General features: G+C 50.4%; 1 protein-coding gene across 1 annotated transcript; it reads left to right on the top strand.

Moving 5' to 3' along the window:
* The first annotated feature begins 16948 nt into the window (after window positions 1-16948).
* On the top strand, window positions 16949-19797 carry LOC123373724 (actin-like). The gene has a single exon (XM_045022821.1). The coding sequence runs from the start codon at window positions 17047-17049 to the stop codon at window positions 18229-18231; it is 1185 nt and encodes a 394-aa protein (XP_044878756.1). The 5' UTR covers window positions 16949-17046; the 3' UTR covers window positions 18232-19797.
* Window positions 19798-20124: the final 327 nt, after the last annotated feature.

Genomic DNA, 20124 nt, shown 5'->3' on the forward strand with positions numbered 1-20124 from the left:
GGTCTACACTAGGCGTTTAAATCGGTTTTAGGAGCGTAAAACCGATTTAACGCCACAACCGTCCACACTAGGAGGCACCTTATATCGATTTTAATGGCTCTTTAAATCGGTTTCTGTACTCCTGCCCGACGAGAGGAGTAGCGCTAATATCGGTATTAACATATCGGAATAGGGTTAGTGTGGCCGCAATCAACGGTATTGGCCTCCGGGCGGTATCCCACAGTGCACCACTGACCGCTCTGGACAGCATTCTCAACTCGGATGCACTGGCCAGGTAGACAGGAAAAGCCCCGCGAACTTTTGAAATTCATTTCCTGCTTCCCCAGCGTGGAGAGCTCATCAGCACAGGTGACCACGCACAGCTCATCAGCACAGTTAACAATGCAGTCTCCTGAGAATCGAAAAAGAGCCCCAGCATGGACCGCTCGGGAGGTACTGGATCTGATCGCTATATGGGGAGAGGATTCAGTGCTAACAGAACTGCGTTCCAAAAGATGAAATGAAAAAGTATTTGAAAGAATTTCTAAGGCTATGACGGATAAAGGCCACAGCAGAGACTCCGTGCAGTGCAGAGTGAAAGTTAAGGAGCTCAGACAAGCCTACCAGAAAACCAAAGAAGCAAACGGAAGGTCCGGGGCAGGTCGAAAAACATGCCGCTTCTATGCTGAGCTGCATGCAATTTTAGGGGGCTGCGCCACAAGTACCCCACCCCTGACCATGGATTCCGAGGTGGGGGTTGTAATCTCTGCCATGGCTGAGGATTATGCAGACGGGGAAGATGAAGAGGAAGACCTAGCAGAGAGCACACAGCACTCCGTGACCCCCAGCAGCCAGGAGCTTTTTATCACACTGACGGAATTACCCTGCTCCCAGCCCTCACAAGCAACTATTCCAGAGAATGACGCCATGGAAGGGAGCTCTGGTGAGTGTACCTTTGCAAATAGCAAACAGTGTGTTTTTTAAGCAAGCCTTTTTTAATGATTGATTTGCCCTGAGGACTTGGGATGCATTCGCAGACAGTATAGTTACTTAGAAAAGTTTGTTAACATGTCCGGGGATTGAGAGGAAATCCTCCAGGGACATCTCGATGAAGCGCTCCTGTAGGTACTCCAGAAGCCTTTGCAGAAGGTTTCTGGGCAAGGCATCCTTGTTCCGCCCACCATGGTAGGACACTTTACCATGCCATGCATGTAGCAAGTAATCAGGGATCATTGCGTGGCAAAGCATAGCAGCGTATGGTCCCGGTGACTGCTGGCATTCAAGAAGCATCCGCTCTTTATCTTGTTCTGTTATCCTCAGCAAAGTGATATCGTTCAGGATAACCTGGTTAAAAATCAGGAATTTAAGTAAGGGGGGTGGCCATTTTTCTACTGGGTTCGTGGAATGCAGCAGCTTAAAAAAAACACTTTCCTGCACGTAGCGAAGTGGGGGGGGGGGGAGGAGTGAAATGCCGATGATCTTTTCTGTTTGGTCACCGGCGAGGCGATCTTCCCCAAGCTACCGGACAAGCAGTGGGTGGGGGGGAGGGGGAAGGTAGTTGATTAGCAGGGAGCTAGCGTGGTATTAGCCATGCGTTGGGGGGAGGGGTAAATCACTGAGACAGTGGCTTACCATGGCCGCATGCAAGCTGAATTCTGATGCCTGGACCTGATGTGTCTGTGAGATCTGTAACCCCAGAGCTGCAAGCAGTCACTATTAAGATGAAAAATGCGACCTTGTAGGGAAATCACATGTGCTAGGTGAATAGTGATGTTCACTGTGAAACAGTATAACCATTGTTCTGTAAAATGTATCTTTCTAAATATTTATCTCCCTCATGCAGCTGCAAATTTTTCAACCATCCCTCCTCCATCCCAAAGGCTAGCACAGATAAGGCGGAGGAAAAAGAGGACGCGAGATGAGATGTTCTCGGATATTATGGAAGTTACACGCAATGAAAGAGCTCATCTGAATGAGTGGAAGGACGTGGTTTCAAATTACAGGAAAGAGGCCAGTGAACGTGAGGACAGGAGGAACAACCGAGATGAGAGGTGGCGGCAGGAAGACCGGCAGGAAAATCAGCGGTTGCGGCAGGAAGATCAGCGGTGGCGGGATGCAACTCTGGGGCTGCTGCGTGATCAAACTGACATGCTCCGGCGTCTTGTGGAGCTTCAGGAACGGCAGCAGGATCACAGAGTGCCGCTGCAGCCCCTGTATAACCACCCTCCCCCCTCACCATGTTCCTTAGCCTCCTCACCCAGACGTGTAAGAACGTGTAAGGCTCCGTGCACCCGCCCACTCCACCCCCGTGGACAGCCCAACCAGAAGGATGTCGTTACTGTGAATTTTTTTTAATGGCCTTCTCCATCCCTCCTTTCCTCCTCCCAAAGCACACCCTTACTTCTCTCCCTCTTTTTATAATGAATCAATAAAGAATTCATGCTTTTTAAATGAGTGACTTTATTTGCATAAGTAAGCTGTACTCGAAGGGGGAGGGGGAGTTGCTTACAGGGACTGAGTCAATCAAGGGGGTTGGGTGTTCATCAACAAACACAGCAGTCACACTGTACCCTGGCCATTGATGAAGCTCGTTTTCAAAGCTTCTCTGATGCGCACCGCTTCCTGGTGTGCTCTTCTAATCTCCCTGGTGTCTGGCTGCGTGTAATCAGCGGCCAGGTGATTTGCCTCAGCCTCCCACCCCGCCATAAAGGTCTCCCCCTTACTCTCACAGAGATTGTGGAGAATACAGCAAGCAGCAATAACATAGGGGACATTGGTTTGGCTGAGGTCTGAGCGAGTCAGTAATGTGCGCCAGCGTGCCTTTAAATGGCCAAATGCACATTCCACCACCATTCTGCACTTGCTCAGCCTGTAATTGAACAGATCCTGACCACTGTCCAGGCTGCCTGTGTATGGCTTCATGAGCCATGGCATCAAGGGGTAGGCTGGGTCCCCCAGGATAACGACAGGCATTTCAACATCCCCAACTGTTATTTTCTGGTCTGGGAAGTAATTCCCTTGCTGCAGCCGTTTAAACAGAGTAGTGCTTCTGAATACGCGAGCGTCATGAACCCTCCCTGGCCATCCCACGTGGATGTTTGTGAAACGTCCCTTGTGATCCACCAGTGCTTGCAGCACCATTGAAAAGTACCCCTTCCGGTTTACGTACTGGGTGCCCTGGTGCTGCGGTGCCAAGATAGGGATATGGGTTCCATCTATCGCCCCCCCACAGTTAGGGAATCCCATTGCAGCAAAGCCATCCACTATGGCCTGCACGTTTCCCAGAGTCACAACCTTTCGTAGCAGCAGCTTAGTGATTGCTTTGGCTACTTGCATCACAGCAGCCCCCACAGTAGATTTTCCAACTCCAAATTGATTCCCGACTGACCGGTAGCTGTCTGGCGTTGCAAGCTTCCACAGGGCTATCGCCACTCGCTTCTCTACTGTAAGGGCTGCTCTCATCTTGGTATTATGGCGTTTCAGGGCAGGGGCAAGCAAGTCACAAAGTTCCATGAAAGTGCCCTTACGCATGCGAAAGTTTCGCAGCCACTGGGAATCGTCCCACACCTGCAACACAATGCGGTCCCACCAGTCAGTGCTTGTTTCCTGGGCCCAAAATCGGCGTTCAATGGATAGAATCTGCCCCATTACCATCAGGATCTCCAAAGCGCCGGGGCCCGCGGTTTGAGAGAATTCTGTGTCTACGTCCTCATCACTGTCATCGCCGCGCTGCCGTATCCGCCTCTTACTCGCCTCGGTTCGAAGGTCCTGGTTCAGCATATACTGCACGAGAGTGCGCGAGGTGTTTAAAACATCCACGATTGCGGTATGGAGCTGAGCAGGGTCCATGCTTGCTGTGCTATGGCGTCTGCACGGTTCACCAAGCAAAAAAGGCGCGAAACGGTTGTCTGCCACTTTCAGGGAGGGAGGGGTGAGGCTGTACCCAGAACCACCCGCGAAAATGATTTTTGCCCCATCAGGCACTGGGATCTCAACCCGGAAATTCCAAGGGGCGGGGGAGGCTGCGGGAACTATGGGATAGCTACGGGATAGCTACCCACAGTGCAACGCTCCAGAAATCGACGCTAGCCTCGGACCATGGACGCACAACACCGATTTAATGTGTTTAGTGTGGCCGCGCGCACTCGATTTTATAAAATCTGTTTTACAAAACCGGTTTATGCAAATTCGGAATAGTCCCGTAGTGTAGACGTACCCTGTGACAGTGATCCAGGAGTTCACATTTGTTACTGGCTTGGTGAAATCTGGTTATAGACCAGACCACCAGCTTGGGGTGTCTGCTCTGTTTGTGACAGTCTTCCCTGAGGTTGGCATTCACAGTCCCGAGCGGCACTCACGGTCCCAAGCCTCTCCAGCAGGGGAGACTTGTGGTGGTGGTGGTGAAGGGTCACATGCCCCACCCAAATGCCTGCGGGGGACGGGGTCAAGGGCCCAGCAGCACCCAGGAGTCAGAGCTTGATTGTGGAACATGATGAGTTCTGTGCTGCTAACAACTTCTGCCCTTGGGGCAGGGAGTTTGTTTATAAAGAGAGGCAGGGTGACTAAGATAACAAAAGGCTTGTCATTAAATTAAATTAAGAATTGTTAGATGATCCTGAAAGCATTCCCAGGCACTCCAGTTAAAAGACAGGAAACAAAGGGTAAGAATAAATGGTCTATTTTTGGAATGGAGAGAAGTAAATAGTGATGTTCCTAGGGGTCTGTATTGGGACCAGTACTGTTCAACATATTCATAAATGATCTGCAAAAAGGGGTAAACAGTGAGGTGGCGAATTTTGCAGATACAAAATTACTCAAGATAGTTAAGTCCAAAACAGACTGCAAAGAGTTACAAAGGGATCTCACAAAACTGGGTGACTGGGCAACAAAATGGCAGATGAAATTCAATGTTCAATGTAATACACATGGCAAAATATAATCCCAACTATACATACAAAATGAAGGTACCTAAATTAGCTGTTAATCATCAAGAAAGAGGTCTTGGAGTTATTTGCAGTACTCTGGAAGCACTGTTTCCAGAGTACTGCAAATGTATAAGAATCCCTCTCACTGTGTGTCAAGGCTGATTTCCCACTCCAGCACTTCGAGTGCAGAAGTGGGGCCCACAAGTATTTCTAAAAAATAATACTGGCCACTCCAGGCTTGTATTAAACTCCCAATGTTACAGCTTTTTTTCTGCCCTTGGGTTGGTAAATGCTGCCACCACTCAAATGCAACCCCCCTTTTTTTTGGAACCCAGGAAGGCGCACTTGGGAATTCCTTCCTGTGGGGTACCCTCAAGCCCTTTCACACACACTCCCCCTCCAGGGAAGAGCTGAGAAAGAAAAGAAAGGAAATCAGCTGTTGCCACCAGCTAATCTAACAACATGCACAAACTTCTTAGGACACCAAAAATCCAATTCTGTTCTTAAAAAAGGGAAATTTTATTAAAAACAGAAAGAACATACATCTGGAATTTAGGCTTTTGCTAGGTTTTAAAAGAGCAATTCCAAAAATTAAGCACCCAAAATAGCTTTCTTGGGGGTTCAGCTTAAAGGTTACAAGCAAACAAAAGCATCTGGGGTTAGCACAGAGGAATCCATTAGTCATAAGAAATAAACCTAACCATGTCTTTCTAAACATTCCTGATTTACTTACACATTTGGGGGTTCTAATTAAGTAGTTCTAGGTATGATCAATCATACCTGGCTTAAAGCTTCTCATAGCATAACTGCTCCCTATTCCCCTCTTTCCTGGAGAACAACAACAGAGACAAAGGGGAAGTTTCTTCCCCATTTTAAAATGTTCTAGCCTTCCCATTGGCTCTTTTGGTCAGGTGCCCACTCCCTTTCCTTTACCTGGGGGACTTTGTTAACCCATTACTGGTAAAGCAAGCAGAGAACAGCCACCAAGAGAGACTCTATAGCTAGCTGTCTGTCTGGGTGTCCATAAAAGGGAGCTCCCCACTCCCCACTTCATTTATCACACTGTGCCTGTATCATCCTGAACTCATTCTCCAGCTTCAGAAGACTTAAAAATTATCTCCAGTCATCAATGGGACAGACTCAACTGAATAATGTAGCTGTCCTTAGTGTGCAGGTCACATGCCCCCCTTTATAGAATCACAGAATCATAGAATATCAGGGTTGGAAGGGACCTCAGGAAGTCATCTAGTCCAACCCCCTGCTCAAAGCAGGACCAATTCCCAACTAAATCATCCCAGCCAGGGCTTCGTCAAGCCTGACCTTAAAAACCTCTAAGGAATGAGATTCCACCACCTCCCTAGGTAACCCATTCCAGTGCTTCACCACACTCCTGGTGAATGAGTTTTTCCTAATATCCAACCTAAACCTCCCCCACTGCAACTTGAGACCATTACTCCTTGTTCTGTCATCTGGTACCACCGAGAACAATCTAGATCCATCCTCTTGGGAACCCCCTTTCAGAGAGTTGAAAGTAGCTATCAAACCCCCCCTCCCTTCTTCTCTTCTGCAGACTAAACAATCCCAGTTCCCTCAGCCTCTTCTCATAAGTCATGTACTCCAGCCCCCTAATCATTTTTGTTGCCCTCCACTGGACTCTGTCCAATTTTTCCACATCCTTCTTGTAGTGTGGGGCCCAAAACTGGACACAGTACTCCAGATGAGGCCTCAACAATACCGAATAGAGGGGAATGATCATGTCCCTCAAATTGCTGGCAATGCCTCTACTTATACAGTAGCTGGTGCCCCCCTTTGTGTCCCTCCAACATGTCAGCTATGGCTCCAGAGAGTGTGACAGGTGTGATGAGATTAAAGGAACAGATTGAACCAAGAGTGAAAGAGAAGACCAGCACAAGTGTATGAGAGAATGTATGCATGTAAGAGGGTAAGTGTTTCAGTTCAGAGAAATTCATACTCTTCTCTTCCCAAAGCCTCCCTGAAGGTGAAAGGCTCATCTGCTCCTTCAGAGACTGGGATATTATCTGCCACTGTTGCTTTTCATTGGCTCAGCATCTTCATGAGATGGTTGTGATGGGATCTATCAATGTATATACAGTGGGATTATAATTCTTCTTTAACTGTATGGCTAGATTGCTTTTGGGCTTTGTGGCATGAAGTTCTCAGTATATCCTTATCTGACATTAAGATAATTTTCTGAGCTATTCTTTCAATTCCATCAGGGTGTAATAGAAGCTGAAATTCCATTTCAAACGAGCCCAAAAAACACTCCTATTTTCTATATAAGAATCTTCCAGCTCTTAAACTTGTCTTTTTAAACTTAAATGATTCTTAGAGTCTTTAAACGTAAATGGTTATCAAGGAAAGCATTGTCTTTTCTTCTTGTCACTCCCTAGAGAGGTTTTTGTCTCTGAGTTTGGTAAGGAGTTGCTTAAGCATTGGCAGATAATTAATTAATTCCCCAACTAATATAAATATTTTTATACTTAAAGGGCTCCTTATTTAGTAATCAGTTATAGCACATGACCTTGCTACATTTGTACATACAACATCTTGTTATTCACATAACAATGGCATCAGATAGTTATTATATGAAGAGGTTGCATTTAGATACAAAACATCTGCAAATAAACATTTCAAAAGAAGCTCATATCATCTTAAGCACTCGAGGAACAACAGAGGTTTTCAGCTTTAAGGTGAAACATGAGTTTAATCTGGTAGCAACCAATATCCTCTGTAAATCATTTCCCAACCCTAAATCTTCTCCTTAATATTTGGAGAATGAAGATGGTAGAGGGTTTATGAAAGAAATCAGTTCCAATGAGAATATTGCTAGATTTCTTTGTGTGGATTTAAAAATCAGTTTTTCTCCATGCAAAGAGAATGGATGAAGAGACTTTTATGGCTTAGTTTATAGCTCTGATAACACATCCTAAGCCTCACTCCTCTTTGAACTATCCTGAATATAGAACATCCTACTCTTTTACACAGCCAGGTCTCCTTTGAAAGCATAAGGAGATTATAACAAGAAAACAAAGATCATGTCTCTGCCAAACTTGTGTCTTGTACAAAGGGAGGTGGCCTGTTCTTTGAGAAGGCAGGTTGGCTGATTGCTTGCCTTTTGACCAAAGGGCTCCTAGATTTACAACCTACCATTTGTAGTACATTTACAATTAGCAGCTAAAGACTCCTATCAGATACTCTCCTCCAGGCATGGATCACAAGAACTAATGCTCACGTGCTTCTTTCAAAACCGCATGAACTACAGAACATTAAATAAAATTTGATGCTATAAAGCTGCATTCTAGAGTCAGAGTAGACACACTGGAGGTGATAAATATGATTTTATGGCTAAGAAGCGTCTTTCTCTTTGTCACTTTCAGTGCCTGGCACTGGTAGATGGAAAGAAGAAATCTCCTAGGAATGTCCTTAATTAGCTCAAATATTTCACTTCATTACTTAACAACCAAAACCAAAGGCATGCAAGTCCTCATATTCACCAAGCATATTCATATGAAAGTAATTGTAAGTATCTCCTAAAATCCAGTAAAGACAAAGGCAAGCTTGTACTAACCTAAAGTTATAAGAATAAATCATAATTGTATGAATAAGTGTTGTTTAACCCTCCTGGTAGATATTGTTGGCAGCAAAAAGGGGCTAGGGTTCAATTTTCTAGGGGTTCCTTCTGAAAATGTAAACAACTCCTGTTTGGGGCCCCGCTTGGAATCGTGGGAACCTATATCCACCTCCTTTGGTGTCCTTGATAGGCTATACTTGCCCGCTCGCAAGCCCTGAAGCCAGGGCCTTAAAACAAAGAGAAGCATATGGGATGGGGAAGGGGGACAACTGAAGGAATGTGAGAAAGCCAGTAATTAATAATGTCACAATATCTCTTAGGTAAGGCTTCCCCTCCCCAACAAGTCCTCTGGCAGCTGGGAGCAGCTGGTGTGTTCCAGCCATTCCCCTCCTCCCTGGCTCCCCACTCACAGCTTACTGTTCAGGATTGGTGGAGTTGAAGGGTTCTGACAGGTCAGTGCTGCCTGGGCTTCTCCGGGGGCTTGGCCACCTGACCCAGCGTAAGGGACTGGGGTGTAGGTAGTCTGACCAGTGGTCACAGATGGGCTGGGCTCCACATGTCAAAGACAATGGTCAGAGGAATCTCTCCAGCTGGGTTCAATACGCAAGAGTCATAGTCGGGCTGGGCTTGGAGATCAGAGGTAGGACCAGGCTGCAGTCAGGAGGCCAGGTGAGGTCTGGAGTTAGGGTGACCAGACAGCAAGTGTGAAAAATCAGGACACGGGGTGGGGAGTGCAGCCTATATAAGAAAAAGCCCCCAAAATTGGGACTGTCCCTATAAAATCGGGACATCTGGTCACCCTATCTGGAGTCACAACAGGCCCCAAGTCTGTGTGAGTTGAGCAGAAAATGTCCTGGGCCGCTCGACAGTGTTAAATAGTGTGCTTGGCCAATCAGAGGGCTGCAGGGTGCTGTCACTCTGATCCTTTGGGCAATACTTCCTGCAGTGCCTACTCTCCGCAATGGTCCCCGGATGCGGCACTGCATAGCCTCCTGGTGGCACTGTGGGAACATCAACTGTTCCAGGCTCTGCAGCCAGCTCCTTACAGCCAGCTGAGGTGATGCCAGCTTTGGTCCCACCAGAATCCCTCAGGTAGGCAGCTGCTGCTATCTGGGCCTTTAGCCAATATCCCCTACCTTAGCACCACTTCACTTTGCTGTCTGCTCAAAGCCACCCACTTGCTGGAAACCAACTCTATGCTAAGTCTTTTCATACAGTCCAGTGATCCATAGAACCCTTAACAAAGTCCTTACCACCAAAGACATGCCTGCAGCAAGAGAATAAAACCTCTGCCTCTAGGTCTGTACAGGCTTCCTTCCCAGCCCTAACACAGCACATGTTACATGGTGGACTGATAGGTTTTAACATGTAATTGTCAATGGAGAATCCTCATTGAGCAGGTTTGTTTCTAGCAGGCTCCCACAGGAACTGGTTCTTGGCCCTACATTATTTAACGTTGTTGTTGACCTGATAAGTGTGCAGCTGACACAAAACCTGGGGGAGTGATAAATACTGAAGAGGATGGGTCACTGATATAGAGCAATCTGGAGTGCTTGGTAAGCTAGGTGCAAGCAAGCAACTTGTGTTTTAATACAGCTAAATGTAAATGTACACATCTAGGAACAAAGAAAAGGCTGTACGTAGAGGTGGGGGACTCTATCCTGGGAAATAGTGACTGCAAAAGATTTGAGGGTCATGGCAGATAATCAGCTGAACTTGAGCTCCCAGTGTGATGCTGTGGCCCAAAGAGCTAATGTGTCCTAAGATGTGCAAACAGGGGAATCTCAAGTAGGAGCAGAGAGGTTGTTTTACCTCTGAATTGGGCATTGGTGCTGAAATCCTGTGTCCGGTTCTGGTGCCCACAATTCAAGAATGATAAATTGGAGTGGGATCAGGGAACAGCCACAAGAATGATTAAAATATTTGAAAACCTGCCTTATAGTGACAGACTCAAGGAGCTCGATCTATTTATCTTAACAAAAAGAAGGTTAAAGGGTGACTTGATCAAATTCTATATGTAGCTACATGGGGAACAAATATTTAACAACGGGCTCTTCATCTAGCAGAGAAAGGTCTAACACAGTCCAATGGCTGGAAGTTGAACCCAGACAAATTCAGACTGGAAATAAGGTGTAAATTCTTAACAGTGAGAGTAAGTAACCATTGGAACCATTTACCCAGATCATTTGAAAGACAAGATCGGACTGTTAGTATATAAGCCTGTTTATCAGCTTGACCTTTGGGTTTGACCTTTAATACTCTTATACTAATATGTGTAAACAAAGGACAAAGACCGTGTATGTTGCTTCTGCCTAGTCAGATGGATTTATTAGTACAATGGGAACAGATAAGAGCAGTTAAAGTGTTACAGGGCATGGAGGGAGTGTAATATATGAGCACACTTTAAGACTGCCTCAACTCCTATCTCAAGGCAAGGTCAAGCAACCAGTTGGGAGGGGCAAAGAGGTTTGGAGGGAAGGTATAAAACACTAAAAGCCAAAGAAATGCCTGTCTCTGATGGTAGCCCAACCTCACTCCTTACCCCTCCCATGGGGTACAAAAGAGGTGAGACGAAGACCCACAATCCCCCCAAAACAGAACATGACCATAAGTTGTAAGGGGTGAGACTGTGGGCATGCATTGCAGGTATATTTGGGCCTGCTAAGAAGGAGGAGGTGGGAATAGGGAATGGGAATGGGGAACAGGGACACAGGCAAGGCTCTGCGGTGTCAGAGCTGGGGTAAAGGCTCTGTGGTGTCCAAGCTGGGAACGGAACACTGGGAAACAGACTCTGCCGGCATGTAGAGTTATGGATATGCTTGCTTGGAACTAACCCCAATAAACATTGCATTGCCTGCACTTCAGACTTCTGGTCTTCTGCTTTCCATCTGTGTGACAAGAACCAGGTCAGGGGTTAAGGGAAAGCCCTCTAACATGGACGTTTGTCTAAAACAGTGTTTCTCAAACTGGGGTTGCCGCTTGTGTAGGGAAAGCCCCTGGCGGGCCGGGCCGGTTTGTTTACCTGCCCCATCCACAGGTCCGGCCGATCGCGGCTTCCACTGGCCACAGTTTGCAGCTGCAGGCCAATGGGGGCTGCTGGAAGCAGTGGCCAGTAAGTTCCTCAGCCCGCGCCGCTTCCAGCAGCTCCCATTGGCCTGGAGCAGCAAACCATGGCCAGTGGGAGCTGCGATTGGCCGGACCTGCGGACGGGGCAGGTAAACAAACTGGCCTGGCGCGTCAGGGGCTTTCAGTACACAAGCGGTGACCCCAGTTTGAGAAACACTGGTCTAAAAGCTCTGCTCTAGGAATGATTGGAGGGATGTTCTCCAGCCTGCCTTATCCAGGGGGTCAGATGAGATGAGCACAATGGTCAGTTCTGGGCTGGGAATCCACAGAACTGTGAACTGTGTGTCTGACTGCAGCCTTGCTCAGGGTGACCCCTACTCCCAAGCACTTTTGGTGCAGTTCTCTTGTGCTTTCATTTCCTAGCAGGGTCAATAGCATTTTATTGCTCCCAAACTCAAACCTTAACTGTATTGTAAACAAAATGCCCCAAACAGGCACATCACTGAAATGCAGAGAAGGCCTGGCCCATCCAGTCAGTTCTCCTTGCTAACCAACAGATGACAGCAGAGAGCCCTCTGCCCTACAGGCCCCCATCCGCCTGGAGCTCTGGGCCACTCTTCTCTCTATTCACCAACAGGTGTCAGTAGTGAGCTCCTTGAGGGCTTAAAGTTGGATGTAGGGTGACCAGATGTCCCGATTTTATGGGGACAGTCCCAATTTTTGGGTCTTTTTCTTATATAGGCTCCTATTACCCCCCACCCCCTGCCCCAATTTTTCACATTTGCTGTCTGGTCACCCTAGTTGGATGGGTGTTGAGGTCTGTGATAAATGAAGGGGGGTAGCTCCCTTTTATGGACACCTAGCCAGTCAGTAGCTATAGAATCCTCCTGAGCAGCTGTACCCTAATTGCCTTAACTGTAAAGGGTTAAGAGAAGCTTAACCTGAGTTGGCACCTGACCAGGGGAACCAATAGGAAGGCTGTACCTTTTCAAATTGGAAAAACTGCTGGGTGTGTGTTGTGGGGCGGGGTTTTTTTTTTGTTTTTTTTTTCCTGGGTGTGTCTCGTGCTGGAGAGAGGGGAAGGCAGCAATAAGCTGTAAGCTTTAAGCCAGATATGGGAAATCATCAGCATCATACCTAAAAACTCCTCATTTGGAACCCCAGATATGTAAGTAGCACAGGAAAAGTTAAGACAGATGCAATTAGGAACCCTTTTCATTGTTTTGGTTTGTGGATTCCTCTGTGCTAACCCCAGGTGCTTTTGTTTTGCTTGTAACCTTTAAGATGAAGCCCAAAAAAGTTATTTTTTGGTGTTTAATCCCTTAATCCCTGAAACCTGAGTTTTCAGATGTTTCTTTCTTTTTTAAAGGACTACTTTGAGTCCAAAGTCCTTAGACAAGGGGTTGGTCTGTGCTCACATTGCTAAGGCAACTGGTTGGTATTTTATTCTCAAGCCTCCCCAGAAAAGGGGGTGAAGAGGCTTGAGGAGATATTTTGGGGGGATAGAGATTCCAAGTGACCCCATAATATTTGTGTAAATCACTTGGTGATAGCAAAAATATCTGTCCAAGACAGAAGACTGTGCCTTGGAAGAGTTTTAACCTAAGATGGTAGGAGATTAAGCTTAGGGGGTCTTTCATGCGGGTCCCCACATCTGTACCCCAGAGTTCCCATTTGGGTGGGTATACCCTGACAAGGTCTATCCCTGCTATTTGCTGGTGGGGGTAGATCAAGGCCTGCTTGTGACAGTGCTAGTGCTTAGGAAGGTGTAAGATCTACCGTTAGGGGAGGGGCTCTTAGTCCTCCGGGGCAGCTGGGTACCAGGCCGCCTCACCACTCAGGGGTGACACCACTGGCTCAGGACTCAGGCCCTCCAGCAAGGGCTGAGCAAGCAGTTCAGTCTAGAAAGCCCTGGGTCAGGGCGTCAGGGTGAGGGGGAGACTGCCACCCGTGAGTGGGGTGGCAGGGGGGACGCAGGCCCACCCACTCCTCTGCGTCCCAGCCTGGGGCCCTAACAGTGGCAGGCAGGCTGCTGCGTCAGTGGGGATCCTGGCCGCAACACACTGACATTGGCTCTGGGTCTGCTGCCCCCGGGCCACTTCCAAACTCCCCCTCGGGGCCTACCTGGATACTGGGGTCGTCCTCCACCGGGTCCTGCTGCATGGGTTCATCACGGCCGGGGCTGGGTGGCAGGTCCAGCAACTCCTCCGGAACGGCGGTCCAGGGTGGCTCCAGCGACTCCTCTGGGTAGTAGGTGTGGGGGAGCTCCGGCAGCTCCTCAGGGTAGCGAGCACGGGTGAGCTCCGGCAGCTCCTCGGGGTAGCGAGCCGGGGGGAGCTCCGGCAGCTCCTCGGGGTAGCGAGCATGGGGAAGGGTAGGAGCCTCCCGGTGCCGAGCTCCTGGAGGGACATCCACTCGCTCTGGTGGCTGCCCTCTCACTGAGCCCGGAAGGCCCACCTTTATACTTCTGGGTCGGTGCTTGATCCTTTGCGGGGCGGGCTCAGAGCTCTTAACTCCGCCCAGTCCGGCCTCCGGCTGGGTTCTTCCTCCTCCGGGGCGGCTGGGTACCAGGCCGCCTCACCACAGAAGGACTTGGAGAGAAGGTTAAGATATCCACAGGCCAGGCCCTCTGCTCCCGAAAATCGATGTCGCTCCAGTCACTTCAGTGGAAATTGTCTCTATGCTCATTCAAACTAGCCAGGAAACTGCCCCCCTGGAAGGATGGAGCTTTCCCTGCTGGTCAGACACTGACCACGTGTGATCTGGATGGGGTCTATCTGGGAGTGGCTGGCCTGAACACATTGCTTTGGGACTGAGAAGAATCTGGTTTTATTGTCTCATGTCTCAGGGCCCGTCACAGGCACCTCCTGCACCCTGGTGCTTAGGGAAGCCCCCTTTGTTGCTGATGGTCATTCCCATCCAGCTCCCACACCCCCATCACAGCAGCCAGATGCAGAGAGCAGGACACATTCCCCCCAGGACAGCTCTTCTGCCAGGAGCCTAATAAATGGGGGGCAATACACATACAGTAAACACCTCGCTTTGTGCCCAGATGGCCTCAGAATCCCACAGCAGGTGGCCTCAGAGATCAGGGCCCGGCTGCAGATTCAGGACCGGAATGATCTAAATGCCCTGCACTTTAGTGTGTGTTGGAATCTGAACCCAGATCTAGATGCAAACTTTGCGGCTGACTCCTCTGGTGCATGGGGAGCAGTCCTGATTCCATGCAGCTGAGAACAGCGGTACAGGCACATGTGTACACGCACACATGCTAGCAAGTTCATTCCCAGTGTGCCTCCAGCTCACTGCCCATAGGAGAAGCAGCTGGGGTGGCTCTGACATGAAGACTGACCTGAGCTGCCAGGGTACCTCTCTTGTTCATTGGTGGTGCTCACGGGGATGCCTGCATTGCTTCTGGTTGAGTCCAGCTAAGTGACATCACTTGGCCAAGAGATCTCAGTGCCTGGCTTTGATCATAGACAGGAGTTAGCCAAGACCACTCCCAGACTGTCTGCCAGTGAGCTGCTGGGCACAGCCAGCATGTGGGGCCAGGCCTCCAAGCAGCTCTGCCATGGTCTCTGATCTCAGCTAAACGGGAAGCAATTTGAGTGAAGGGTTTCCAGTTGGGTCACTGATGCCACATGGAAGGGGGGCTCTGGAGGAGCAGAGAGTAATGCATGCTGGCATCATACACCTGCAGCCCTCACAGCATGCTACAAAAGCTTCCTGCATCAGCCTGACACAGCACCCCCACAAAGTGGGCACACAACACTATCCCTAGCTTATAGACAGGGAAAGTAAGTCACCAAGAGAAGTCATCTGCTCCGTGGCTGGTACCCTGCTGCGCTAACCACTAGACACACTCCCTCCCTGCTTTGTATTGTATTGTAAAACCCACTGCAGCTGGGTTTGAGCTGCATGCCCCAGGCTTGTGCGTCCCAGCTTCGACTACACATGGGAGAAATGTATTCACTCCCACCCTGTCTGCTCCCCACATATATGCCTGAGAATCAAGCTGCACTGCCAGGGCATTGGTGAAAAGTGAATTTCAGAGTCACACACATGATTGCTCACAGAAACACTGGTGCAATGCCCGTGCCCCAGAAGCAGCAGCACACTCATCCAATCAGAGACCAGAACCCATTCGCCATGGTTTCTGAGATAGCCAGGGGAGAGGTCTGTATTACACTAGCATATGTTTGATGGTTACTCTGTTATTGACTCTGTGGTTACAAGGGGTTAATACCAATAGAAGGGAGACAGCACCATTCACCAAGGGACATGCAGGGGTCAATTTCTTTGACCCCTTCACCTCCACCAGGCTGAGCTCAGCCCTCTGGCTGGGAATTGCTCCAGTGGCTGAAGAAGCCAGGCTGGGAAGCTGCAGGGAAGACAGACAAGCTTTGTGTTGCTTTATCATCCTATTTTGCTTTTTTGTGTACTGTGTACTACTGGTGAGGTTGTCTAATACTGTGGCTGAAAAGGGTGCTTTGGGTAGCTGAGGGAAGTTTTGCTGAGCAGCCTGCGCCAGCCAGGCCTGCTGAGGCCATGGTTGGTGCACAGGAGTCTGTGCTCCGTGACCCAGTCTGAGAGGGGAGGAATTGTGTGGGGGGGGGGGTGTGAGGGTGCCAGCTTTGAGAAGGGATGGACTCAAACAGACAGCAGGAGCCAAAGGTACAGCTAGCTGTGGACTGTGACTGCTTCTCTGCCCAAGCACAGCACAGCTCGCTCGCCAACAGTCACACCTTGGGGTACAAAATTCCAGCAGATTTTTCCTGACAAGATGAGAATAAGGAGATTGCCACTGGCCGGCAAGATGGCAGGAGCAGAGATCTCACAGATCAAGGAATTGGTCAGATTATTTTCTTAGATCTCCATGTTAACTATGAGCAAATACAAGAATATTCTCAGTAAACATACCTCAAACCAGGGCCAATCTCTGTTCCAGCCTTAACAGCTAAATAACAATGGGCACTGAACAGACAGACAGATGGAGGGACATGCAGGGCACTGGATGGACAGACATATATGGCAGTGGGCAGATAGATAGACAGACAGACTTGTGGATAAACTGCCATGCACTGGCAGCAATGCAGCACCCTGGGTCAGAGGAATCCCCACTGGCTACAGGGTACTGTGCATGTCTCCGATGTGCAGTCATTTCTCAGCTGCTCTCCCTGACAAGTCACATGTCTCTGTGTAGGCCAGGACCCATATCCCACAGAATTCAACAGCAGAATCGGTGTTGGCCTCAACCTGAGCAGGCTGTTACCCTCTGCACCTTCCCAAGAGCCCCTGTGAGCGGCTCCTCCTTCTCCCTGGCACTATGATGTCATTGCTTTCTGCCCATGATGCAGGGTGTTGCTATGGCAACACAGCCCTCCCTAGCTTTTTCCTGGGTTCTTCTCCCACCCAGCGCCTGGAGCTGGCTCTTGGGACTGCAGGTAGGATTCAGAGGAAGAGCGTGTGGCAAGCCCTTCTGAAATGAGCCAGCGGAAGAAACCTAAGAGTCACGGTCCTGCCGGCCATGGGTCTAGCACCAGGGACCTTGCCTCAGAGAAGTACAAGGACTACTGTGCTGTGGTAATAGACACTGGCACTGGCTACACCAAGAGTGGGCTGGCCGGGGACGAGAAACCACGGTCCATCCTGCCGAGCTGCGTAGGGGTTCCCAAGATCAGGACCAAGGACAGCCCCCTATATTACATCGGGGAAAGCATCCCACGCAGGAGCTCGGAGGTGATCACGAGCATGGTGATGACCCATGGTGTGGTGACTGACTGGGACGCCCTAGAGATGTTATGGCACCACATCTTCAACAGAGAGCTCAGTGTGTGCCCCAAGGAGCTGGCCGTGCTGGTCACAGATGCCCCCCTCTCTCCAACCACCAACCGGGAGAAGATGGCCGAGTTGCTGTTTGAGAGCTTTGAGGTGCCGGCAATGCTTGTGGCCCACCAGTCCCTGCTCTCGGTATATTCCTATGGGCGCACCAGTGGGCTAGTGATTGGCTCTGGCTATGGGACCTCGTACACCGCCCCTGTCCACGACGGCTACATCCTGCCTCACGCCACCTACCGGCTGGACATGGCAGGCAGCAGGCTGACGCGTTACCTAGCCAAACTGATGGGGGAGTGCGGGAACCCCTTCCAGGAGGAAGAGCTGGAGCTGGTCTGCAAGATAAAGGAGCAGTGCTGCTACATCCCCGAGGACTTCCAGGCTGAGCTGAATGGGGACGAGAAGAAATACCTCATGGACTTCACCCTTCCCGACAAGCAGGTCATCTCCATTGGCAGTGAGCGCTTCCGCTGCCCTGAGGCGCTTTTTACCCCCTCTGTCCTCGGCTTCCCTGAGGTGGGCATTCACATCCATGCCATGAACAGCATCAGGAAGTGCAAGCCAGAGCACCAGGCAGAGCTGCTGGCCAACATGGTGCTGGCTGGGGGAACCACCATGCTCCGCGGCTTCTCTGAGAGGATCAAGAAGGAGCTGCTCAGGATGGAGACAGTGGGCAAGGGGCAAGTGGGCATCCTGGCTTCCCCCCACCGCAGCTACTCGGCGTGGCTGGGTGGCTCCATCATAGCATCACTCAATGCCTTCCAGAACATCTGGATCAGCCGCCTGGCCTACAATGAGAAAGGATCCTTTGTAGTCCACCGGCACTGCTTCTGAGCGGGCAAGCTGGGCGGGCACAGGGCATGAGAGGCATGGGTACGGGAAAGCCCCTCTATAAACGCTGCTTACGGGACAACAGGCACGGAGCTGGCTTCCTTGCTAGATGCTGCCTGCCAACCTCGCAGAGGGGAAACCCACTGGGGCTACCCACGCTGAGCGACAGAAATCATGGGGTCTGCACCATGGGCAGACCAAGATGGGCATATGCACCAGATCTGAGCTCCATGGGCACTGAACAGGTGCATCCATTGGTGGGGAGGTTCCCAGGGAGCGCCCCCGGGGTCACTGCCCATCATTCCCTATACCCACCAGTTCCCCCTCCACCACAGAAAACACTGCCCATCGTACTTTATACCTCCCGAATCTCCACCCCCAGAACACACTACCCATAGTACCCTACACCCACAGCTCCCCCTCCACCCTGGAACAAAGTGATCATCGTTCCTTATACCCCCTGCTCCCCCTCCCCCTTGGGAGCACACTACCCATCTTACCCTATACCCCACAGCCCTAGCCTGCCTGCAGGAACACACAGCCTGTCCTGCTCTATACCCCCCAGTTACCTCTCCACCCTGGAACACATTGCCTATCGTGCGCTATACCTCCCGGCTAACCAGCCACCAAATACACTGCCCATTGTGCCCTATACCCCACGGCTCGCCACCCCGGAACACACTGCCCATCGTACCCTATACCCCTGGTTCTCTCCCCCCCCACCCCGGAACACACTACCCATCGTGCCCTATCCCCCTCAGCTCCCCCCACTCCCCTGGAACACACTGCCCATCATTCCCTATTCCCCCTGGCTCCCCCCACTCCCCTGGAACACACTGCCCATTGTGCCCTATACCCCCCAGCTCCCCCTCCCCCCCCGGAACACACTGCCCATCGTGCCCTACACCCCCTGCTCCCCCCTGGGATACATTGCTCATCGGGCCCCATACCCCTGGAAGACATTGCCTGATTGTGCCCTATCCCCACCCCCAACCCCGGCTCCCACTCCCCCATGCAACACACTGCCCATCGTGCCCTATCGGCCCCCGGCTCCCCCCACCCCTCTGGAACACAATGCTCATTGGGCCCTTTACCCCCTGGGTACCCTTACCCTCTGGAACACACTACCTGTTGTGCCCTATACCCCTGGCTTCCCCTTCCCCCTGCAACACAGTGCCCATCATGCCCTATACATCCTGCTCCCTGCTACCCCCCTGAACACACTGCCCATCGTGCCCTAAACCCCCAAGCTTCCCCTCCCCCTCCTCCAGGAACACACTTCCCATCATGTCCTATACTCCCCACTCCCCCTCCTCCCTAGAACACACTGCCCATCGTACCATACACCCCTGGCTCCCCCTCCCCCCAGGAACACATTGCCCATCGTGCCCTATACTCCCCGGATCCCCCTTACCCTCTGGAGCACACTGCCCATTTTGCCCTATACCTCCTTGTCACGAAGTGTGGGGGAGTCAGGGCTCTGCACCCCTCTCCTACTTCCTGCAATTCACCATGACTCTCAGCCAGCCAGTGAAACAGAAGGTTTATTAGAGGACAGGAACACAGTCTAAAACAGAGCTTGTAGGTACAGAAAACAGGACCCCTCAGTCAGATCCCTCTTAAAGGGTGGGGAGCCCAGACCCAGGTTCTGAGCCTCCACCTGTCTCCCCAGCCAGCTCCAAACTGAAACCCCTTCCTGCTGCCTCACCCAGCCACACCCCTGGCCTCTCCTCCAGCCTTTGTTCAGTTTCCCTGGCAGAAGGTGTCACCTGGCCCCAACCCCCTCCTGGGCTGAGGTTACAAAGGGCAGCCACCAGCGTTTAAGACAAAGTGCTGGCCATCAAATATCATCCATCAGTGAAGTCACACTCTTATTGCCCATCACCATCTAGTATT

Source organism: Mauremys mutica, chromosome 7 (genome assembly GCF_020497125.1).
Source record: "Mauremys mutica isolate MM-2020 ecotype Southern chromosome 7, ASM2049712v1, whole genome shotgun sequence".
Classification (NCBI taxonomy): Eukaryota; Metazoa; Chordata; order Testudines; family Geoemydidae; genus Mauremys; species Mauremys mutica.

Bases quoted from the DNA above. Each gene is read 5' to 3' on its own strand.
- LOC123373724 (XM_045022821.1), top strand. From the start codon at position 17,047: ATGAGCCAGCGGAAGAAACCTAAGAGTCACGGTCCTGCCGGCCATGGG.